The 23,666-nt window shown below is 35.8% G+C and overlaps 1 protein-coding gene across 1 annotated transcript in view; it reads left to right on the top strand.

Moving 5' to 3' along the window:
* CCDC172 (coiled-coil domain containing 172) overlaps positions 1–16,088 on the top strand; it is an 18,945-nt gene extending 2,857 nt beyond the window's left edge. Inside the window, exons 3-8 of the mRNA XM_009073064.1 lie at positions 884–1,000; positions 2,338–2,503; positions 4,457–4,558; positions 5,508–5,610; positions 15,134–15,221; positions 16,056–16,088. Coding sequence (XP_009071312.1) covers positions 884–1,000; positions 2,338–2,503; positions 4,457–4,558; positions 5,508–5,610; positions 15,134–15,221; positions 16,056–16,088 — 609 coding nt within the window. The remainder of the gene's footprint in view (positions 1–883; positions 1,001–2,337; positions 2,504–4,456; positions 4,559–5,507; positions 5,611–15,133; positions 15,222–16,055) is intronic.
* Positions 16,089–23,666: the final 7,578 nt, after the last annotated feature.

The following is a 23,666-nucleotide window of genomic DNA, read 5'->3' as shown; positions in this document are numbered from 1 at the left end:
TCACTGCTCTGAGTATTGCAGTCTGAGTTGCTCTCCTGTCTCACTTCAAGAGAACTTTACCAGATGAATGATTCTCATCCTTTAAGACACAGCTGTTTCCTATTTATTGGTAGTTATAGTTTGTCCCACCATGCATCTTAACTTGGGTTAGGCAATGATACAGTAGATGTGCTGGAAAATTGAGAAGAACTCTTCAGAAAATTTTGAAAATGCAGTGGTTGAACAGCATAATCTTCTGCCAGATAAACTAATGGTTAAAATTAATAAAACTCAGCTTATAAAACTGTATGCAAAATTGAAGATTGGAGCTTGGAGGGGTTATGTTCAAACTGTCCTTAACCAATGAATTAATTTCCATTATGCTTCTTTGGCTAAATAATCCAGATATTGTGCTAGGAAAACATGAGCATATCTCATCATCCTTCAGATATGACATAGTAGCATTGCAGAGTTGATGACATGTACAGCCATTCAATCAAAACAACAGTGCTGGACCCCTGGCCCTCTGATGTCATTGTCTGATTTGGGACATGATGAGCTTTACACAGTTAGGTGGAGAACACTGTGTTATGTTGGGTAAAAGATCCCATGTGGTCAATAATTTTCCTGGGTTTACCCTGAAAAACTTTGAAATGCCATTTTAGATAGATGGACCACCACGAAGTGTGCCTTTTAAAGAAAGGAGACTTTTCAAAAGTTTAGTGGTATACTGGAAGATTCTTGGGGGGGAAAAAAAGGGCTGTTATGCTTTTGCTGTGCTTTTGCTAGTTGGCTATGCCAACTGTGTTTTAACTGGACCAAGATCCTTATGTACATTATCAAAGTATATGAAACAATAAAATACTAACCTTACTTTATAACATATTTTGTTTTCTCTTGGAAGGCTCAGCATCTGTCTGAAAAGCAGTTCTGCTTAGAAATGCTGAAGAAACGTGAAGACAGCTTAGAAAAACAGAAAGCTGAACTTATTAATCAAAAAAGCAATCTTCTTAAAATCTTGGTAGGTTTCCAGCTACAGTGTTCAGACATCTCTTTTCTACTGTATGAGAGCAATCAGCTTTCAGATTTAAAAATCTGGAAGAACTAATGTTTTCAATCAGGGAGATACATTTTTTTTCACTCTATCAAATGTAACAATGTTAATGCAAATAAATTCTCACTTTTAATTTAAACCACGATCTAAGGTAATGTATGCTACAGTTCCTCTACGAAGCTGATTTACCATTCTTGACTTCATTTTTCTGATGTCTGCTGTTGTGTGACTGAACTCCAGTTCTGACATTATTTCCTTTGTAAAAGTAAACTCACCTTAAATTGCATTGCCTCATCCACCATAAAACATATTGGAAAGGATCAAAGGGAAAACTCTGGGAGGCTCACACCACACTTTAGCAAACTCAGGGAGGCAATCCTGACAGAGCACACAGTATCTTTGATGCCAGACATACCTAGCAACCTCTTCAAGGATAGTTACTTCCAACAGGCAATGAGTTTTTCAGTTCTCTCATAGGCTAACCTGAATATTGCCTTCCTCTTACTCCATTGAGGACCCTTGGATGTGTACTTATGGTGAAATGGCACAGATGAGTAGTCTTCTCTGCATATGTATTTGCACTTTAAATCAGCAGAGCTAAATTTTAAGCGTTCAGTACACCTCACCAGCATTAACCCCAAACCTTTAGGCAGATATCCTTTTAATTAAGCAATATTTCTGCAGGATCCAAAGTATTTAAAATAAATGTGTGAAGTTTCTTTTAGTTTTAAACAGTCGAGCTTGATATATGGGCTATCATTTATTTTTTCCAGTATATAAGGCTAATTCCATTTCAGTTAATTTAGCAATCAATGAAGATTTTTTTTAAAAGCATTTAATATAACTTTTCTCTTTTGAATATTTTTCTTACAGAAAATTAAGCAGTGACTTCCTATCAATGACAGCTTTCTTGGTAGTTATTGAGGGAGTTAAAGTGAGTCTGCTTTCTGCAGAGTGATAAACAACACCTTTATTTATCTAAAGAGAAAACCCAAAGAAGAATGATCATACTATGCTACTGACTTTAAACAGAACATTCTACTAATTTTTTCACAGGAAAAAAGATTAAAACAACAGGCATAATGATAGAGCTGTAGACCATTTTCATGTTCTTATAGGTCAGGAAAAGCAAATATTTTCTTTACTTTTGCATTTTATTTACTTATTTATTTATTGTTTATTTATTTACTTTTGTACTACAGGTCTAAGGATGAAAACCCACAGCATGTTTCATCCTGCCTAGCTTACCAAAGACTTTCTTTTTTTTTCACCTGAATATTCAATTTTCCCTTTCTTTTTCTCAGGCAGATGCAAAGAGAAAAATGACTGAAGAGGAAGATAATTTTATCAGAGAATTAACAGAGTTTAACAATGAGTATGGCCTAACAAGTAATAGAGATCTTCTGATTAAAAAAAAAGCCAAGACTGAATTAAATGATTTAGAGAATGAGGCAGCTCTGTTGAAAAATGGTAAGTCTTATATGAAACTAGTTTATCTTGGATTAATGCAAATCAGTAAAATATAGCTGTGCACACCAGTAATTTTAATTCCATTCCCTTGATGTCTGGAACTTCCTTTCAGCATTGAACTCAAAGAGTATGGTCTGAAATACATTACACAAGCATAATTAAAGCATCCTCTGTTCTCTATCCTCTTCAGTCCTTTCTGTCTGTGAGCACTGTAAGAAGTCAACCTGCAGAAGTGGCTCCCAACATCTAATGTCAGCACAGAACTGCACTGTCATACAAAGAGACTGTATTAGCTTTGCACTGGTTACAACCATCTTTGGCTGAGCTCTGTACATTTACTTAACTTCAAAAGAATTGCATGTACAATTGGCTTGTAGGATTGGCCTTTTACTGCCACTTGATCTTTGAATTGAGATGCAGAATTTGAGACCTCTCAGAACACAGGGTCACACTGAAAATCAACCCTTCCGCTAGGAAATGGGGGTCATCATGGATCACGAGCTGGACATGAGTCAGTGACATCAGAATGCCAACACCACACTGAGACATAAACATAATTCTGACCTCTAAGACATGGAAAATAATTTTTCAGTCTATTTGGGGCCATTAAACTCTTAGCTGGAGTACTGTGCATTTCATTTTGATGTTAAACTTTAAGAAAAAATGTGGACCAGCTGGAGAGAATCCACATGGGACCAGTGACAGTGATCAGAATTCTTGAGCACATGAGAAAGAGGAAATTAAAAAAATTGGGACTGCTTAACCTATGCAGGAAAACAACCTGGTGAAAGATGGATATCAGTCTTCAAATCATTAAAGGATTCTGTAAAAAAGGGAAATTAATATACTCTCCATGCCTACAGTGAACTGGATAAAAATAAACAAGTGTAAACCACAATAAGGGAGAGTCTGGCTGACTGTTTAGAAATTTTTCTAAGAGCAGTGAACAACTGAAACACTGCCTTAGGAGATTCTATTGTCAAAGAAATTAGGAGTCTCCACTACCAAAGATGTTTAAAAAAAGCTTAGACGACCATCTGCCTGAAATGACAGAGGTACAGCTGATCCTACCTTCAGGAGAAGGAATGCAGTAGATGACCCCTCAAAGTCCTTTCCAGTCTCCTGATTTGTCAAGCACCAGCACTTTCAATTTCTGGTATCTGCTATAAAGTTACTGAAACAGGACTATCTGAGTTTGCACTTGGTCATACCTTCTTTCATATCTCCTGTGGCTGTGATTCTAATCTATGACTGAAAAAAGTCTATGTTTGGTGGCAAGTGCTACTTTGAGCAATTAATTTTTACATATTCAGGCAGTTCTGGGCAGTTAAATGATTGGTAGAACCTGAAAGGTAACTAACATTCTTCCTTACACTCGGTTGCCATCTTCACTGCATCTTTTAATTGCACTTTTTTTGAGGTACAACTTGTCTTTTCATCTGCTACAGTCCTGAGCACACTGACAACTCTGAAGTGAAAAGTTTAAGTAACTCCTAACAAGGAAATTATGTCAGGACCTCCAGTTGTTAGAAAAATACTCACAATTAATTCCAGATGCTGTCAATAGTCAGGTTCAAACACCCAAAACATTAAACAAATTAAGAGGTTTTTTTAAGTCCTGCTGAGAGGTGTCTGTTCTCCACCTATTCAGTAAGTCATCTTCCTTTCTTTATAGCCAAAATAACACTAAAGCAAAACATTCTTTTATGCCCAAATATGTGGAACATCCTAATAACATTAAAAAATCCACTTTCCTTCATAGCTACAAATACATTATATGACATAATTTCCCAAGAACTGGGTCTTATTTTACTGATTTTAATTGATTTCAGTTTGTATTTAAGGTTCTTTCTGACTAGCTGAAGACTGGTAGAAGTAATTAAGAATATTTAAGATTGTGTCATGAAGGCTAAAACTGCAATGCATTTTAATTTACAATGTATTTATTCATAGAAATGGAGTCAATGGAACATAAAAATGTTCAGTTAAAAGCACTCCAGCTGCAGAAGAATGAATTAACACAGGATTTACTTACTCTCCAAAGTGAACTCAAAGGTGTGCCTGATAATTACATGTTATGTTCATTATTTCTGGCTTGACAAAAGATTTTGAGAAACTTTTTCTGCCAAATTTCGTGTCTAAAAAAAAAAAAAAAAGAATCATAGTAGCAAGATTGGAATGCAATTTTACAATTTATAACAAAGATTATAGATTTCAATGAGATTTCTTTTAATGTCAGTGCTACTGAGGTCTACAGATTTGCTGAATCATGAGCTGTCAATACGAAAAAGAGTTTTTTACTTTTGCTGGTAAGTAATATACTTAAAAGGAGAATTTAGTGTTTCAAAATGAACTTAAAATCAACATAAATATTGTTTAAAACCCATTAACCTATAATTAAAGCATGTCACTAAAATGCAGATGTTTTACAAGCAACGTGGTTTGGACTAATAAAGACAGATTTGTCCCAGGTGCTAAACTCTGAGATGTAAATTCAACTGTCATCTCTTTACTGACATTTGTGTCTCCACATATGGAATTCTGTGCATTAATAAAAAAGGACACCTATGCACAAATCTAGGAGGAATCTGTTGAATACTCAAGAAACTCTATAAAAGAAAAGCTAAAAAGATACAGAACGAACCACAAAATTTCTGTGTCAAAGCTGATCAGAGCAATAGGGATAATTTGGATATCTGGATTAAAATAAAGTAACCTAGAGTGCTTTAGTAACTTTTTAAAAAATGTGTAAATAACTTGTCACAGAGTTAAGAAAAGCAGTAAATATGGTCATAAATTATTTGGGAAACGGAGTGAAATTTTCCAGATTGCAATATGAAGTTTCAATAATAATAAAATAATCCATGTTCTTTATTTAGATGTCTTTACCCTACAAACAGTTTCATGAAGAAATATTAGAAAATATAAATTTAGAAAATGTAGAAAGTCTTTGAATATGAATGATTAATATATATTTATAAGATAATTCTGATTTCCTGTTCAGACCTTGAGAAAGCAATCAGGGAGGCTGAAAGAATGACAGAAGATTTAGAAGCAGAAAAAGTCCAAGTCACTGAAAAACCTCAGACTGATCCTGAATGCTTAAGGTAGGAGTATAATATTAATGAGGTCTGTAAGTGCAGGCCAGTCCTGGTGGCAATGTCTATTTTACCTTTTCTGTAAAATGTGCCTATGAAAACAGAAGAAGACCTTGCACAGTCTCCCTTAACAGTGAATATTGCTTGTCAGGAGCTGCATGGTAATGACTCATTACTTGTCAGTTTGCTTAAGTGAGACATTTAGGTTTTCACTTTATAGAAAATAATGTAATTTAAAAAAAACAGATGAATTCTTCCAATGCAGAAAACTCCATATCACAGTACTTACCATCTTTTTCCTATTACGTGATGTTCCAGATGGAAGTACCTGTGGATATTTAGAAACATTTACTAGACAATGCAAAGGAACTTCTCCTGAAAAATCTAGTCCAAAAGATTCTCTAACAGAATTGTTAAGGAGAACACAACTTTTATTACCATCATGGGTTTTTTTCCCCCCTATGTATTTCTAAGCTTTTGACAAAAATAAATATATAGAGTGGGGTGGTTTTTTTCTGAAAACTTTCAGTGGAAAAAGTTATAACTTTGCAGAGAACCCTGAGCAATTTTCTGAAAGATGATTTGGTAATGGCCCATTTTTTGCTGAATATCAGTTTTTGAAAGAAAATGATATATCAGCCCTATTACTAACTCTTTTCAACCTCTTACATGGTGTTGAGACATGGCCAAAATTCCCTCAGCATAAAAATTAATTAGCTCACAATCCTGCAAACAGTAGCAAAAAATTTGCATTCAACATATACATGGAAGACACTATGTAAATAATAATAACAGCAGCAATTCTCTAACAGAACATGTTATAATTCACTTGTTTACATTATTCATTCAATCGTGATATATTAGGGTTTGTGATACATGAGGTTGTCAGCTTCCTTCTAAATAACACACTTCCCTTGGAGTGCTTTACTGCCATGTTGCAACTGAATATCCAAATTGGTGTAATTAGTTTTCTAGAACAAGTTTCCTGTGTGTAAGGTACAGAAGTAGCTAGTAAACATTATATTAGTTTAGATTCCCAGCTCTGCCACTGAGATCCTAGGGATTGTTCAAATCCATGTATGTCTGTCATCATAGAATCATAGAATTTAGGGTTTGGAATGGACCTTACAGATCATCTAGTCCCAACCCCTGCCCTGGGCAGGGACACCTCCTCACTAGATCAGGTTGCTCAAGGCTCATCCAGCCTGGCCTTGAACACTGTCTCACGACCCTTAATAGTAAAAAACTTTTTTCACATCCAACATAGACTTTCCCTCTTTCAATTTGAATCCATTATGCCTTGTCCTATCATTGCTGTTCCTAACACAGAGTTCGTCTCCAGCTCCTTGTAGGCCCTATAGATATTGAAAAGTTGCTATGAGGTCTCCACACAGTCTTCTCTTCTCCAGGCTGAACAGCCCCAACTCCCTCAGCCTGTCCTCACAGGGGAGATGCTCCAGTCCTCTTATCAACTTCATGGCCTCCTCTGGACTTGCTCCAACAGTTCCATGTCCTTCTTATGTTGAGGACACCAGAACTCCACACAGTATTCCAGGTGGGGTCTCACGAGAGCAGAGTAGGGGGAAGAATATTTCAATATAATGAAATTAACTCACAGCACTGCAGAACCATACTTTGGTTTTACCTGGGTGGAAAACTGGATAAAACCTATTAAATTCTATTAATTAAAAAATCAGCAAATGTCATTTACAACCAAAGCAAGAAGGATGATGTGATTTCCTTTTTTTCATCAAATGCCTCCTTGAATGGTCAAGATAAGCTTAGATTATTGTATAATTGCATGTAGTGCAAAATATAAAGTGCTCCTACTGCTATTCTACAATCACAAAATGCAAGCACTTCTAGAAGTGTTATAATATAGTGAATACATTTTTTTGACATTGAAATATTTTGTCATTTCAGATACTAGAAAAAAATTTAGGACAGATTTGCCTAAACCATACTTTTATCTTTCACTTGCTTTTGATCAGAAAAGCTCAATGCTTTGTAGAGAGAGATAACCCTGAATAAGTTAACTCAGATGCCAGAAGCAACATAGTTATGCTACTGTACTTCCATGTCAGCACTAATAGATTCTGCTTTTCAGTAGAGCCAAGCAGGCAATCCTCATTTCTTTACCTCTCCACGTCACCGTGCTATGCTCTTTAGAGTTATCCCAAACCTTATCAGAGTCCTACAACTCTAGCAATTCTTTTTTGTTCATTTGTTTTTAACAAAGCCTACTCATCACTTCTTGGTTTGGACTACAGAATTAAGAGAATGAAAGGGGATTTAAAGTGCTATAAATAGTGCAGGGTAGATATATTGTCCCCTGGAAGTTACCTGATCACCCTCCAATACCTACAAGGATGTCATCAAGACGATGGAGCCAGGATCTACCTGCACAATGCTGCACAGTAGGAGAGCAAAAGGCAAAAAGCAGAAGTTGAAACAAGATGATTTAGAATGAATTTAAGGAAAACCATTTTTATCATGAGGATAGTGCAGCAAAAGAAAAAGTTGCCCAGATAGGTTGCATAGTTTTCGTCCTTGAAGGTTCTCCCTCTTGAGATACACTCATATACAAACGTATATTTTAATGGGAGTCCATTTTTGTTATGTTAAAATCAATGTGATTGAGCCTGCTGTGTTTGAGAAAAAACCCTTTTTAGCCTAAAAATGTTTTTTCCCCATACCAAATATACTGAAAGAATAGAGTTTTAGTTTTTACTGAAAAGCATTTTTATTATATATAAAGGCAATAGTATTTTGACACAAGTAATGTGGATAAAAATACTTTTTTTTCCCTATGTAATAAGAACAAAATCTGATTATTTTTTTCACAGAGCAGGAAGCCACACCACTTTTTAAATAGTGCAAATGTTTTTAATGCTTCCTTAGAACAAATGTGAGAGACAGTCAGCATCAATAACCTGATGTATGTAGCTCCCAGATCACCCTGTAAGTCTGTTACTGTATCACATACCAAGTCCCAGCTGAAAAATCAATATCAAAAGTAGCTGGCAAGGCAAGAATCTTCGTTACAATTAAGTATATATCTTAAAGTAAATTGCATTCCAGCTGAAGAGTGTAGCCAACTAATTCAAATTACAGTAATTCATCTTTCATCTGAGAAAAATGCCCTATACCATGTCTGCAGTTTCGTAAAATTTCTCTCAAATCCATCAAAGAATTACGAAAGGTCATGAGAGGCACACACTGGTAATTCTAACAGCTGTCAGGGCTGCAGTTATAGGCTTGTCCTAATACACATCAGATGCAGAAAAAAAGCTAAACAAAATTTGAATGTTAAGCACAGATAGAGTTATGGGTAAGATGCTGTAGCCTCTTAATGCAGGCACCCTGGAAAATGCAAGCCTCAAGACACAGGTGCATAAATCAGACAAATATCTAAGAAAAGTTCTGCAATTAAGATCAAAAACCTTATTTTAATCATCTGTTCTGGCAATGCTAACCCCAAACACAAAACAGCAGGAAAGAACTTTGGCATCAGCTCTCTTGAGTCCCATTTCCCTGGCAGGGAGCAAGTAGCATCACTTGAGTGGAACAGCAGGAGTCAAGCAGAGAATAACTGGTGCCAGTAAATTCCTAGCTATGTCATTTCACTATTATATTAATTGTAATTGCTAGATTAATTATTTATCTTCTTTCACATTTTAATTTTAAATTTACATGTTGCCTTGAGTAAGGCAGCCTAGAAATAATTTTAATTAAAGTTCACTTAGACTAAGAAAAGAGCATTTCTACCTAAACCTGATGTTTTTTAAACTATTTCAAAGGTAGACTAAGGATAAAATGTTTCTTTGAAACCTGATTTTCCCTTCTACTTCAGAAAAGATGTAGCAGAAAGGAAATGCATGAAATCTGCTTACTTTGTAAATAGTTCAAGGCTTTGTATACTTGTCTAAATCCTAAAAATATAGTATTGCTTCTTATACTTCGTAATCCAGAAAAAAAGAAACTCCATTATCAAAATTAGGAAGGGAAAAAGTAATTCTTTCTTTCATTCAAATCATAGGACATATATTCAGTAGAGCTGAACAAAAGTTTCACACTAACAGTAAACTGCCTAAGGCCATGGATGGCTCTGATGGGTTAAAATATTATTTTTTTTGCAATCTAATTTTATGTTAAATTTTATAATCAGGGAATATCAGTCTCTGGAGTAATATATGTGGTTCAAAATGAGTTTTTCAATGGCAATCTCCTCATTGATTTTTTGAGCTTTTCTTTTTAATAGCAGTGCCTAGTGGAACTATTATAGTTTGAATTATGTTAAAATAGGTTTCCATTATGAATTGCAGTATGGATTTACAAAAATTAGATCAAATCTGATTAATGATGTCTTTCTTTGGTAAGACAGCAGATTGGTTAGACAAAGAAAATGCAAATGCCACTCAGCTAGGCATTAATAAAGGATTTGATGTTATCCTACATGGGAAACTGATAGTTAACTTGGGGAAGACATGTTTAAAAAAATTAAGTAAGGAAATTACTAATAGTAACAACAGTTACAGGTCTGCAAATAGAAATTCTAGGGCTTGAAGAAGGTAACTACAGTCAGAGATGGTCTTGCTTAATGTTTTAAAGAATGACTTTTGAATAGAAATTTCTATATCTTGTAAAGTGGAGTTGCTAGAAAAGAGGAGGAGTATAATTATACACAGTGCAAGTTTATCTACTTGTACACAACTAAAGACTTCAATAATAGGTATCTGGAAGCAAAGGAGAGGCCTGAACATACTATGTAAGCAAAATACAAATATAAACATCAAAAGTAAATATAGCTGTGGACAAGAAAAAAGCAAGAGTTATTTCCAACAAAAAAACAGGAAGGTGTAAGAATACTGTGTATAAATCTCTCACCTACTTGTCAAAAAAGAGACATCTTCAGCCTGGCAGATGAGCAGAGCATGGAGAGCCCGTGATGCAGAAGGAAACAAAGGCAATTCTAAATCGTTTTGAGCTCTGAGAAAATTATACATGTGAAGCACAGCAGTACATTATAGAGATACTAATTTCAGCAACAGGGTAGCTGTATTAATATATCCAGATTAAGATCTAATTTTCCCTGTACAATAGAAAAATCAAGATAATTGAACTAGAAGGATCATTGACCCCTATTTACTTTCCCTGCCTTGCAATAGCAGCCTTATTGACCCTGGGCAAAACATTTCATTTTCACATCTCTGATGCTTGTGCATTTTTCTTTCCTGTGTAACTCATTCTCACAGTTCCTGTGGAAAATAGTCCATATATCTTTGGTTTTGTCTGCACAAAAGCAAATCTCATCCTAAATGTGCAGTTTAATTAAGTGTGCCTTAACCTTTCCATGTTTATTCATCTGTAATAATATATTCCTTAAAGATGTCTTGTGATATTTGATGTATTTGGGGAATATAAATTGAAAAATCTAAATATCTCCACACTTTTTAAGACCTATAACTGCTCTTATAAATAGTTGCCTGACAGCATTCATAAAAGGCAAGCTTTAATCAATGATAATTACATGTTTTGCATTCAGCATCTGATCCAGGACAGTAAAAGCTGAAACTTTCTTATTTTACCTAAGGTAGCTCTATTTCTTTTAATCTACATTTAATTCCCATTGTTATGTAGTCTAGTTCCCTCTTCACTTTCATGTTTCATATTCTTGGTAGCATTTATTATTACTACTAGATCACTTTCTTAATTTTTATTCTATTTCTGCTCCATCAAGCACAGACTTTTATAATATAATTGTGTAACTCAAGTGCTTGAGTTTATACTTTGAGATACTGAATTCCATTTAGGACTTGTTTTTCCCTCCCTCAATCAATTGGTAATAGTCTGAAATTTATTGACTTCTTCAGCTGTATCAATAGCATTTTCTGTTTAGTAGTGTCAGCAAATTGTAAATACCCAGCAAAACCTTGTGCTTGCTATAGAAATATACACATTAATTTAGTCCCAGTACTGAACTGAGAGTGAATGACCTCAATGCATTATCTCTACTTCTGCTTGAGACAATAAACCAAAGTATTCAATGCTTTCCTCCAGTCTCAATAAAGTCTGAAAACCTTGATCAATGTATCTCCTGATGTTTATGATAAGATTTAGGAAAATCAACATACATAGTCTCAAGTTATATATAATTTCTCAGGGAATTTAATTTTGTACCATGAACTCTATGCCCTGTATATCAGTGTCAAGCAGTTCTGTTTTGTAATATACCATCATGTTTTCCCTTGAATTTATGATTAAAAAATAAAATGGTGGGCATAAACAAGGCAACTCTCAGCAAGTCATGACTAAGAGACAGTCTGCTCCTTCTGCAACTCCAGCAACCACCAAGTAGGGTCTTTCATTCCCACTTAGGAAGAAAAAGACTCTAAAAATGCATATTCACCCTGCCTTCTACACAAATTATTCCTCCTTTGAGGTCTCTGCATAAAATTTGTCTTGGGATGCAGGTTTTGGATACTGAAGTCTTGATCCAGTAATTTAAGTCTATGGATGATTTTCGAAGAAACCTATTTGACAATAACATTATTTTCTTCATAGTTCAATTTATAATACCAACAGGTATTGATTTCGCAATTATTTTTCCTATTTGCCTTGTGCATGTACAGCTGAAATGCAAGAAGAGTGTGTATCAACCACAAATGCCAATGACATTTAATAGCTGGGCTCCTTTCAAAACTGCAAAATTGATCATCTTCAGTGATCTCCTCCTTCTTCATCTCTGTCACTTCTGGCATTCAGGAGTAATGGAAAATGGGCCATTGATAGCAGAGCTCAGTCTGGGACAAGCAAGAATCCAAAAAATGCTGATGTTGTTCCACCTATTTGATTTAAGACTCAGTTTTGCTATGGCATTTCAGCTCCAGCTGTTCATTAGAGCCCATTACTTGTGATTCTGTAACTTACTAACACACTATTAGTCCAGTGCAGTGTCTTATTTGAAAGACACAATTTATTGTCACCTAGGATACCAAAAATGATAAAAATAAAACAAAAACAAAGGACAGGGAGGGCCAAATGCTAATGTGATTTTTCAGATTATTTTTTCTAAGAGATTTGCGTTTTCTCCTAGTCATAAAGAAGGTATAATTGTCATATTAATCCTTGTTCTAGCAAAAGTTACATCTCTTTCCATTTCCAAAGGTGACAGAAAACCTGCCCTTCATCTAGACAGTATAGTTTCATGAATAATTGGTTTGCACATTCAATCTGATAGTGGAGAGATGAATAAGAATATCCTGCTTATCTTCAATGTAAAATGAAAAAACTAAATCTGCTTCCAGGTTAAGCATTTTTATCTTTCAATAGTTCCATTGTCTCACATTCCTTCTGGTAAAACTTCATCATTTATTCAGTAACTCAGGCGTCTCCAATGCATTAATTTTGTAGACTGTAACCTAACAGACAGTCCTTGTTTTGTGAGTATAATATTCCTGGCACATACTGTAATTATCTAGCTTCTAAATAAGAAAGAAGGAAGACCTGAAAGCTGAATCAATTGATTAATGTAAGAATTAAACACCACATTTGAATGAGTGTCTTTTATCACCACTACCCATGCTATGTAAGGAGTTGTGCTGTCACTGCATTTAAAAGTTTTATAAAATATTGAAATAAAATTTTTAAAATCCATATGTAAAATGTTAGTTCCAAAGCACATCAGCAATAGTAATTAATTCACAATCCCAAGGCACAGATAAGCAACTCCTACTGCTTATCTTCTAGTTGTTCTCTCCTCAATGTACACCTAACATGGACTGGTATCATTCTTAGCAGACAACTAGCAAAGAGACTATGCATCAGTTTTACAGTGTGGAAGACAATGAGAGAGCATTTTCTCTGAGATCCACAGACTATGCCTTTTCCTAAAGCAAATTAGGCAAAGTAGGGTTTTGTTTGTCTTAAGCAAATTAGGGTTCTAATACCACACTAACAGAGAACACTGAGAAAAAAAATGGTGAACCAAGACAATGAAGTTAAGCTGATTTAATCAAGATCAGGAGCTGATCTTAGAACCTTGAAATGAACTTCTCTCAATGAAATGGTCTGCAAAGTAACAATGTACTACAGTGCAGTGAATATTTCATTTCTTAAAGTGCAGTTCAAAATTTTCTTTTGTTTGACACTTGTATGTGTTGTGAATTCAGGAGAACTATTTCTGAAAGAAGAAGCATTTACTCCTTAATAATAGAAGCACACAGAGTTCATACTTTTTCATATTGATGGCAAGATATTTGCATTTTCCACAATGCATTTTCCACAGGAACAGCAAAATTATCTTACTGTCCAGTCTTATGCTATTATTCTAATATTGCACAGTGACTAAGCTATTCCTCTCATTGAAGATGTACCTTTTAATTTTAATAGAGCTATTTTCTTGTATAGAAAACTAACTCTATCTGCAGTAGGACAGCTAAAGAGGTGCATCATCTGTATAATAGGGTTAAATAATTTATTGTCTATTATAGTATGTGAAAGAAAAAATGGTTTCTACCTCCTCTTTCAACTTCAGAAGAAACAAGGTCCTACTTTAATGCATCAGTTTAGCTATTTAATAATGAGCAGAATATATACTTTTCCTCCTTTTTTTGGTCTGTTTGTATGTCTCAGAATATTCACATTGCTTCCTGAAACTGTATTAAGGGTGAACAACTTCAGCTTTCTCATTTTGCTTCTCTTATGACAACCATGGAAAGACTCAGTATAATCTCATCACATTGTATTCATCAGGCTACTGAAAGCTCTGGCATAGATTTCTCTTGGCCTCCCAAGTATTAATTTAAACCACTACAGCCACTGATGTGCAAAGTTTAGGTGTCCGCTTTTAGCAGGACTAAATGATCTTTAGAATGGAGAAATAGCTATATTAAAAATAAGCCTTATAGTAGAAAAGTTGGAGACTTCCTGGCTGAGACTTGTGAAACAGTCAGTAAGTGCTGAACAATAGTGGGAGCAGTGGGAAGAGAACAGAAGCAACAGCAAAGGAATCTGTGGAGGGGTATGGAGCAATGCTTGCACAGGGTCAGGCAGAGGAGCCATCTAATCCAACATTCTGTCTCCACCAGTGGCTACAAGTAGATACCCAGGGAAAATGAGAACATATGGTACTTCCTAAGTATCAACATTCAAATTCACATGTTTAAATAAGGAAAATGATGACTAATGAGGCCATAAATCTTTCACGGTTGGTGAAAACAACACGGTCCAGAAATTTGTCTAACAAAGTATTTAGTCAAGATGCACTTTGAAAAAGCCAAAAATGTCATTTTCTGAAGTTCCTTACATTGCCATCACAACTGCCAGTGCTGAATGAAATCCAAGAGTATTGTGAGAGAGCAGCATATTGGAATGCCAATTACAAAACTAGCAAACTTAAACCCTGATCGTGAAAATAGATCAATGAGGCTTTTCTCACATAAGTCAAATTGACAATTGGGACCAAAGCTGAAAAAAATAGTGCCCCAGCAACAGTTCTCTGACCTCCAAATTTATTTTTTTTCGGACACAGACTTAAGAAAGAATTGGAAAAAAGCAAAGATGATAGTTGGGAGAGCATCTGTGAGACTCTTCAAACAGAAATTGAAATTCTGCAAATGGTATGACATTTTCATTATGTATTTTAAGTGATAATTTTAAAGCTGTCATTTAGGATGATTAGCAGTGGTTTCAGATAAGCAGTTTTACATCATGTACACAGCTAAACATGCTCACATTGCAGGTTCACTCTAATACTCATTTGTTTTAGCCTGTTTCCAAATGTCCAGGAATATCATGCTTTACAGAAAAGGAAAGCACAAAGAATAATTTAAAGATATGTTTCTAGCACAAGAAAGATGTATTTGAGGGAGTAGTACAAATCACTAGTTTATTGAAAACTGCAAAAGATTATGCATTTAGGAGTTAAATTAATCTTTATCTCCAGCTGCCAGTTAAATGGAAGATGGGAATATGGAGAAACAGGATAATGGCATCCTTTTAACTAGCATTGTATTTTGGCCACTCACAAATTCCTTATAAAAACTTATTACAGTGTGTTTTTTCTCTAAATGTCAATCCTAACTTCAGATTTCTTGAATGTCAGTCTGTGTCACAATACAAAGAGAAAAAATATTTTGAAGTGTCATTTTGGGAAATAAAGGGGGTTTAAAGGTTCATTTCAAGCCCCTGATTGAGCTGTATGAAGATGCAACTGCCTCTAGCATCAATAGAAGAATGACAGGCATGAGAATTTTCTATTACTCACTTTTATAATCAGTTTCATGTTTCTGTTGAAGTAATGTAACTTACTTGTACTTTATCTGTTAATTTTATCATTAATTTCTTCAGAAACAAAATAAAACCCAGCTCTGTTTTTTTCAAATGTCCCTGCAAAAAACATACTGAACTCACAAGGCTTTATTTTCTGTAATGCAGTTCTTTCTCTGTTCCAGAACTTATCACAAAAGAAGTCTGCAGGAAAATGAGTAATATGTAGCATATGATATGGAAGTCATTGAAGCAAGTTTGAATGTTTAAAAGCCATTTTACTCAGGGTCTATCAGGTTTGCATCTAATTTTTGTTTGCCTGTTTGATTCAGTCACAGTTTGTATCTGCCTTTGCTTTTCATTAAAATAAAATTCTATTCATTTAAATGTGGTGGGGAGATTTGTGTTTTATCCTCAAGTTCAACAGTTATCCATCTTTAGTTTCATCTCTGTGGGCCATGGACCATAGTACATGGTAAATTATACATAAAGCTCAGTTCCTTGACAGTCCAGAATAGTTTTCAAATCTACTGAGCTACAGAAAACATCGACATTTCTAGAGAATTAGTGAAGAATTTTGATTGAATAAGAATCCTTATTCATTCAAGCAAGTAGGATGTATAACTGCTACAGCAGTTCCCTATCCCATAGTAGGAACTGACATTATGATTCAGGTGCTTACAGTAGGGCCACATAAAAACATTCACTCTGCTCAACCTCAGTTCACTCTGTGGTCATCATCTCATCACATCCCACTGTGTGTGCAAATATTTTTCAATATGCTTCCCACCTGGAGGTGGGACAGGTAGTTTTTCTATGCCCAGAGCTCTCTCCAAGCTACAGAGGGTGTCACACATAAAACTGCAGAAGATGTTTTATTAAGAAGGGAGGAATAAATCACTTTTGGAAGCTGACCAAATTCTGCCTGCAATGGAGAAAGTTCTTTCCTCTTGGGACACAGCTGCAGTTTGAAGTCTGGCAAGGTTTGATCTGCAGCACTGGTATCAAAGAGATTTCTGATTCACTGGGTTAACTAGCATAATTCCAAGAGATTGGAGTTATCTTAATAACCAGTGCTGTTGGAACTGATATCCTTACAAGACTTTTTTTTTTGTCTCTTCCCTAAGAGAGATTCTCTTAGGATTGCTTGATTTTAAACAACTTAGTCCCTCTGACTTCTATGGGACTATCTGACTTTTAAAGTTAGGCAACTACTGTTTGTGGGTTTTGATCCAATCCAGGGTATACTGCAAAATGATAGTTTCATATCAGAGCATCTACAAACAGCTAAAGCAGTGCTATTTCTGGGTTTAACTGGAGAAACATAAATTTGGATTTGCTGGAATGGCTGAGTTTATCCTGATCATTTTATTCATTTAAGAGAATTTGCTTATGTTAAGTGTATTTGCTAATCAACCAGGAAAAAAATTATTTTTAAACTTTGGGTTTGTCTACTTATAGTTGCTTCTATTGACAAGAATCCTTGTACTCCTTTTGCAATGGTCTCATATTTATAGAGCTCTTTGGTCCATATAGGTTAAACACTCAGATATGACAGAAAACAGAGCTCATTGGCTTACACCAACATTCCACATCCACATTTCAGTAAGCAGAATGAGCAATATCATCTGATAATGTCCATTAATACTATGAATTAATGTCCCTAAGTCTCCTGAAAAAATATACATGCAAAAAAATATATGGTAAGCTGTTTACAGAGATACTTCAGATTCCAGGAAACCAGTTGCAATTTCAGTTGTGTGTGTGCTTTTATGTTGGGGGTGTGTGCATCTGTTTTTAATAGCTGTGAAAGTCTGAGTTCTTGATTATTGTAGTAGAATTACAGCATAAATATAGCAAAGTTTGTAATAACCCGAATGGCTAAAGCTTTCAGAATCAATACAAGAGAAAAAAACAAGAATAAAGATCAGAAAAAAAAGTGAAACAGAAATCAATACAAATCCTATTGGGCTAAACAAATCCCTCAACAGCTCTGGAATAAAGTATAATGCCAGACTAAACCAGCTGTTGCTGGGGGAATGTAAAACATACTAATTTCTCCAAGTATAAGAATATATTTGTTGCCACTGTCTTAAGAATAATGTAATTTTGGACAAATGTAGTACTTGTGATTTGGAAGACAAACTAAAAATTAAGCAGAATTTTGTGTTTTGTGGATTTTCCTTAAAATTCTCAAAGTGGGGAAGGATATTCTTTCAAATAATCAGTGCAAAAGAACCAAATCTTTTGTCATGTTTAACTAATACGTAAAAGATAAGAACATTTCCAGATTACCATGGTAATACACACAGTTATTGTGAATCAATTGATTGATAGATGACATAATATGAATATCTTTTTAAGGACAGATTGTATATTGCACACTTGGCGTACCTAGTTCACGCTAACAGAACCTCAGAGTCCAGAGGATGTAGTTGTCCCTTTTTTTGACCGAAACAAGATGAATTAGAGCCATAGAAATACTTGAAATGGTAAGCGAGAAAGAGGAAGATAGTCCAAGGAAAACTTTGTTATTCTAGAGGGGAAAAATAGGCATAGGGAAAACTAGCCATGCTTCTAAATTGGACCTGGGAACAGTTGCTTCTTATGATCAATGGGTAAAAGGTCCCTCATTTGTGAAGAGAGACAGAGAAATACTTTAGATTAGAAAATTTATCTATTAAGAGATCTGACAAAGCATCAAGTCCTACCTCCTTCACAAAAGACTTGCTGAAGTGCAGTTTTACCTCAGGCTTACACATGACACTGCAGTGCCTCTCCACTACTGTGACCAGTACCTAAGACACAGCTGAGCTGTCTGATATTTTTAGCATCAACTCACAGCTCCCAGCCATGTTTTCTAAAAGGCACTTCCAGTAGCAGCCTAATGCAAACAGGTTACTGCAAAGGAAAATCCAAGATCCATTTGAAAATATAGAACAGGAGAATAATTAAGCTAGACCATGGACATGAGGCAGCTTGGGTAAAACTCACTGAACTTTCAAAAAAGGGTTTGTCAGTCAGAGTGAGTAAGGTCTGGGCATAGAAGTCCTATAGAGAAGTCTGTTGAATCCTGAGTCTACAAGATTGTGGGTTTGCAAATCAGCGTTAATGAGTTTGTAAGTACGGCAAGGACAAGTGGAGGTCAAGAACCAAAGAAACTGGGAGATATGCAATGTCAAAGTCATGGTCAGAGACCATGCTGAGGAGCAGAACACCCAAGAACATGGATACTCAACAGGCCAGAACACAAACCAAACAGCTTAACTGTGTAAAACATCCCCCCATGACCTGATGTTCCTTATCCAGAGATGCACCTATTCTTGAAGAAAGGAACAGCTGCAATGATGAAAAAACCCATACAAACAAAAGGAATTAAAATGCAATTATTTTGTTTCTTCTAAGAATGATTTAAGCTACCACAATTTCATGTTATTTTATTTTTTGTTATTAATAGCTGTTTCAAAGACTAACAAGAAAACCACTACAATACCTGACCACAGAATGAAATTACAGTTAGCTAATGCAACTGTACCCACACAAATTATCTCTAATTGGTTGACGTAAATATGATTGAGTTGCTGATAGTGCCAAATCAATCTCATAAAATTAAGAACAGCAAGGGGGAAAAAAAGAATAAATCACATTAAATAAAAGAAGTATTTGTAACTGAATAATAGACTGAGTCAGTGACAAAAATTTCACATGTATGACACAGGGGGCAAAATATCAATATCAAAATATCTAAATATCCTTGTTCAGCTGGCCTGGCTTATGGGGTCCTGTCAGAGACCAGAGGAAAGGTTGCCTGGCTCAAAACAGCCAGGTGGGAAAGCAGTGAGAGTCTGTCTGGAAGTGGTATGTGCAGATGGAGCATTATTACCACATTCAGAGAGTGGAGGAAGAACCACCTGAAGCTCTCTTTGTACAAGAGCCGACTCAAATCGGGCTGGGGGAGGCCCCTTCCCTGTCCCCCATTAAATCTGCACCTCCTTATACCTCTGATTTATGGAATGGTTTTGGTTTACAGATGACTCATTTAAGAGGAGGACGAAGACTTGGAAACCCAAGGCCATAGCCTTGCAGGTTGACACCGGAGATCAAATTCCAGCAGAGGGGGAGGGCAGTGCTCGAGTGGGAGAGTTAACAGCAGTTTGGAGTGTAATTGTGAGGAATTCAGATGATAACGAGCCTGTCTTTGTTTATACAGACTCCTATGCAGTTTTCAAGGGCTGTACTGAGTGGCTACCATTTTGGGAACAAAACCAAATGCAAAACAAAAAACTATGGACTATTGTCGTTTAAATGTGAATACTGGCCTTAAAGACACCCCTGAACACGTACACGTGGGTAGCCACAGATGCCCATGACAGAGAACATAAAATTAGTACCAGATGTATAGTTCCTTCTTTTTAAAACTGGTCCAAGTGGGACCGAGGTTTCTTTTTTTCCCTTTCATGTATTCAGTGAAAAGATGTTGTGGCAACAGGACAGAAGCTCTTAACTGTGTTGATTTCTTTTATGGGGTTTGTCCCTGTAGTTTTGCAATATGTATGTATGTTTGCCACAGACACTGTTTTGGACTGTTTGTGTCCCTTTGTGTGCCACAGTGGGTGGAAGAGAATACTCCCCAAATTTAATGTGGGATCTCATACCGGGTTTCATACGAGTTTGCAATCAAACAGACCAAGGTATTTATATTCCCCTTCCTACCTCCTCAGAGCAAAGTCTAAAATTCTTTGTGACCCAGATTGTCTGGTCCCAAAAGTTTACTCTCTGGATCTTGTTTAGTTTAAAGGCTCTGCAGTGATTTTTCATCCCAAATGGACTTCACCTTGTCAGCAGAGGAGGTAGGAACAGCTTGGGTTTTTGTTAGCCTTGTGAAGTTTTTTTTCCCTTTTGATTATATACTTTTAATTGCCTGAGGCAACCAAACTATTGCAACTGCAATATGAGTCCTGGGGATCTGATCCTCCTGAAGCCTGGTTGGTGGAAGGGATTAAGGGTGTTAGTCTGGTATATGTGTAATTGTTGGGATTATCTTTCTTCTGGTTACCAGAATTGAAATTTTCAGTGTAATAGTATCCTTGAACAAATATACCTGTTTTCACTCTCACCAAGATTGTACCTGATAGAGTATAATGATACTAGGACTTTTAAGGCTACCAACTACCCAGCACCATATGGCATGACTCGGGGACATTCTAATGCTAAAAGGTTTGCAAATACTCCAAGTAATGTTCATGATTGAGTCCTAAATGTAAGACAGCCTGACTATTGGACATTGGGTATGAAATTAGTCTTTGCCTTAAAGTTTGCCAAACTCAAGGCACATCCAGGCATTCACAGCCACCTCCAGTTGCCCTGCTGATATGTGTAGGGTTTGAATGTGTTTTCAGCATGAGACTGTCATCAACAGAAGGCCTGTATTTCATTTATTTTTTGATTAAAATTTATCGAAAAGCGTAATACTACATCACTTTCAATTTTAAAACACTAGCTGTGTTATACTACACTACATAACCAGACCTATCCAGTAATTCCCTGTTTTTATGAGTTTTACCAGTCCTATATCATTCCCACAGGTTGGTCAGCCTGAATAGCTAAGGATCTTAAAAGTTTCTTGGAAAATGTGAAATAGGAGCTGATTCCTTTCTTCCCAATTAATGCCTTGAGTATTTAAAGGCAACATCTACTTATTTGGAAGAAACAGCTTTAAAGTGATCAATTTTACCTGTAAATAATTTATTAGATAGACGACAACCCAGAGAAGAGTCTTTATAAATACACAGCATATTTCTAGGGGTTTACTGAAACAATAATTCCTGTTGTTGTGTACTAATAAAGTTCCAAGCAGTTTTAATGCCACATCCTAGTGAGAGAGGAGTCCATAGCCTCTATTTCACTTTAAAATAGAGAAGTTCTCTAATTTATTCAACTAAATTTATTCCAGCAGGAAGAGAACAAGGCTTAGCCAGCAATCAAACTATGGATTGGAATGGTGTTCAATTCCATATTCTAAGAAGCAATTGATATCATTTGGTACTGATTAAGTTCCCTTAAACAAAGTCTCCAAACATTCAAGTGCATAAAGATAATGTGGATAATTATAAACTAAACAGTGAACAGTATATTGTATACAATAAACTTAAAGAAAGAAAACACATCCTAATATCAGTTTTATGTCCCTTGGATTCTTCATACTATGGTTCATAAATTCCTTTTAGCCTTGATTAAAGAATTTGGATAATCAGGCGATCAGTCAAAGGGAGAGAATTTGTAAAGGGATGTTTCAGTGCCATCTAGTGGGATTTTCATGTTAATAAAAAAATGTTCTTCCTTGTATGACAATTTTTATTTTATAATCATAGTCAGAAAGCACTTTTTGCTACTGTTAAATGGTTGATTTTTCTTCAGTTTTATACATTATGACATTGGACACATTGACATTAAAATATTTGTGTTGATTCTTTCTAAGATCACACTAGGTTTGTGTAAGGATGAAATAAATATGCAGCCTGGGAATATACTAAACTGTATTGTGTACAAAGAAGAGGCATCATATTCTGAGTCTGAGACCAGTAATCTCCCCAGGCAAACCCTCACGTTTTGGACACAAACACAGCTTCAGTTTGAAGATTGCAAGTGGGCAGATGCATCAGATCTGTTCTGTTGGCTAAGTGGCACTCTGATCTTTGTCTGATTTATAGTTTGAATGTGTTGGCTGTAGCTTCTAGCCCTTGTTTTTCCTTAAGTTTTCTTCTCTGAGATTAAAACGCCTTTTAATATGTGGTATATTCTCCTTGTGATAGTACTTCTATGCTACAATCAAGTTACCTTCCAGACTCTTCTTTGATAAGCTTAACGAATTGCATTCACTCTGTCCTTCACAGTGAGGCTTTTTCTTCCAGCATTCAGATAATCTTTGTGGCTTTCTTCTTATACCTTCTCCATTTCTTTCGCTGTTAGAAACACTTGACACCTGACTTGTAAGCAATATTCTAGTACTGCCTTCATCAGTGCATATATAAACAAAAAATTGCCTTCCTACTCCTACACATTGCCTTCCTCAATAGATTTTGCAAATTCTTGTTAATCCTGTTTACCTCACACATCACATTAGAAGTGTGTGTTGACTCAGTTGTTCAAGATGATTTATAAGCACTTTTCAAAGTTGCTGTTTTCAAGGATACTGTCCTCCCCTCCATAATTATAAATTTGATTTTTTGCAGACCTACAGCTCTGCATGTGACTATGTGAAAGCAGCAGTTAATTACATGGGTTTGTTCTGCTTGCTATACTATCCATGTTACTCTGTGACTTCAGCATCATTATCTCTCATGCTGTCAACCTCTGTGTCATCTGCATATTTAATCCAGAGTGATTTTATATTTGAACCCAGGTAATGCAGAAAACTGTGCATCACTTTTCTTTGAGCACTTTTCTTTGCAAGACACGGTTTAAACCATCCTCACTGGATGATTATTTCTCACTGGCAATATTTTTCTAACCTAGCAGTTTCAGACTGTGCTGCATTTCCATCTACATACATACACACATACAGTTGCTAAGAGGACTGGAACATCTCCCCTATGAAGACAGGCTGAGGGAGTTGGGGCTGTTCAGCCTGGAGAAGAAAAGAGGCCTCAGAGCAACTTTTCAAAATCTGAAGGGCCTACAAGGAGCCAGAGAGAGACTCGTTGTTAGGAACTGCAATGATAGGACAAGGGGGAATGGGGGGAATCACACTTCAAATATTAACAAGGTGCTTGCACAAAGCAACCACTGCTCATTCA

Source organism: Acanthisitta chloris, unplaced genomic scaffold (genome assembly GCF_000695815.1).
Source record: "Acanthisitta chloris isolate BGI_N310 unplaced genomic scaffold, ASM69581v1 scaffold5090, whole genome shotgun sequence".
In the NCBI taxonomy this organism is placed as follows: domain Eukaryota; kingdom Metazoa; phylum Chordata; class Aves; order Passeriformes; family Acanthisittidae; genus Acanthisitta; species Acanthisitta chloris.
This window is presented reverse-complemented; position numbering and strand designations above follow the sequence as displayed.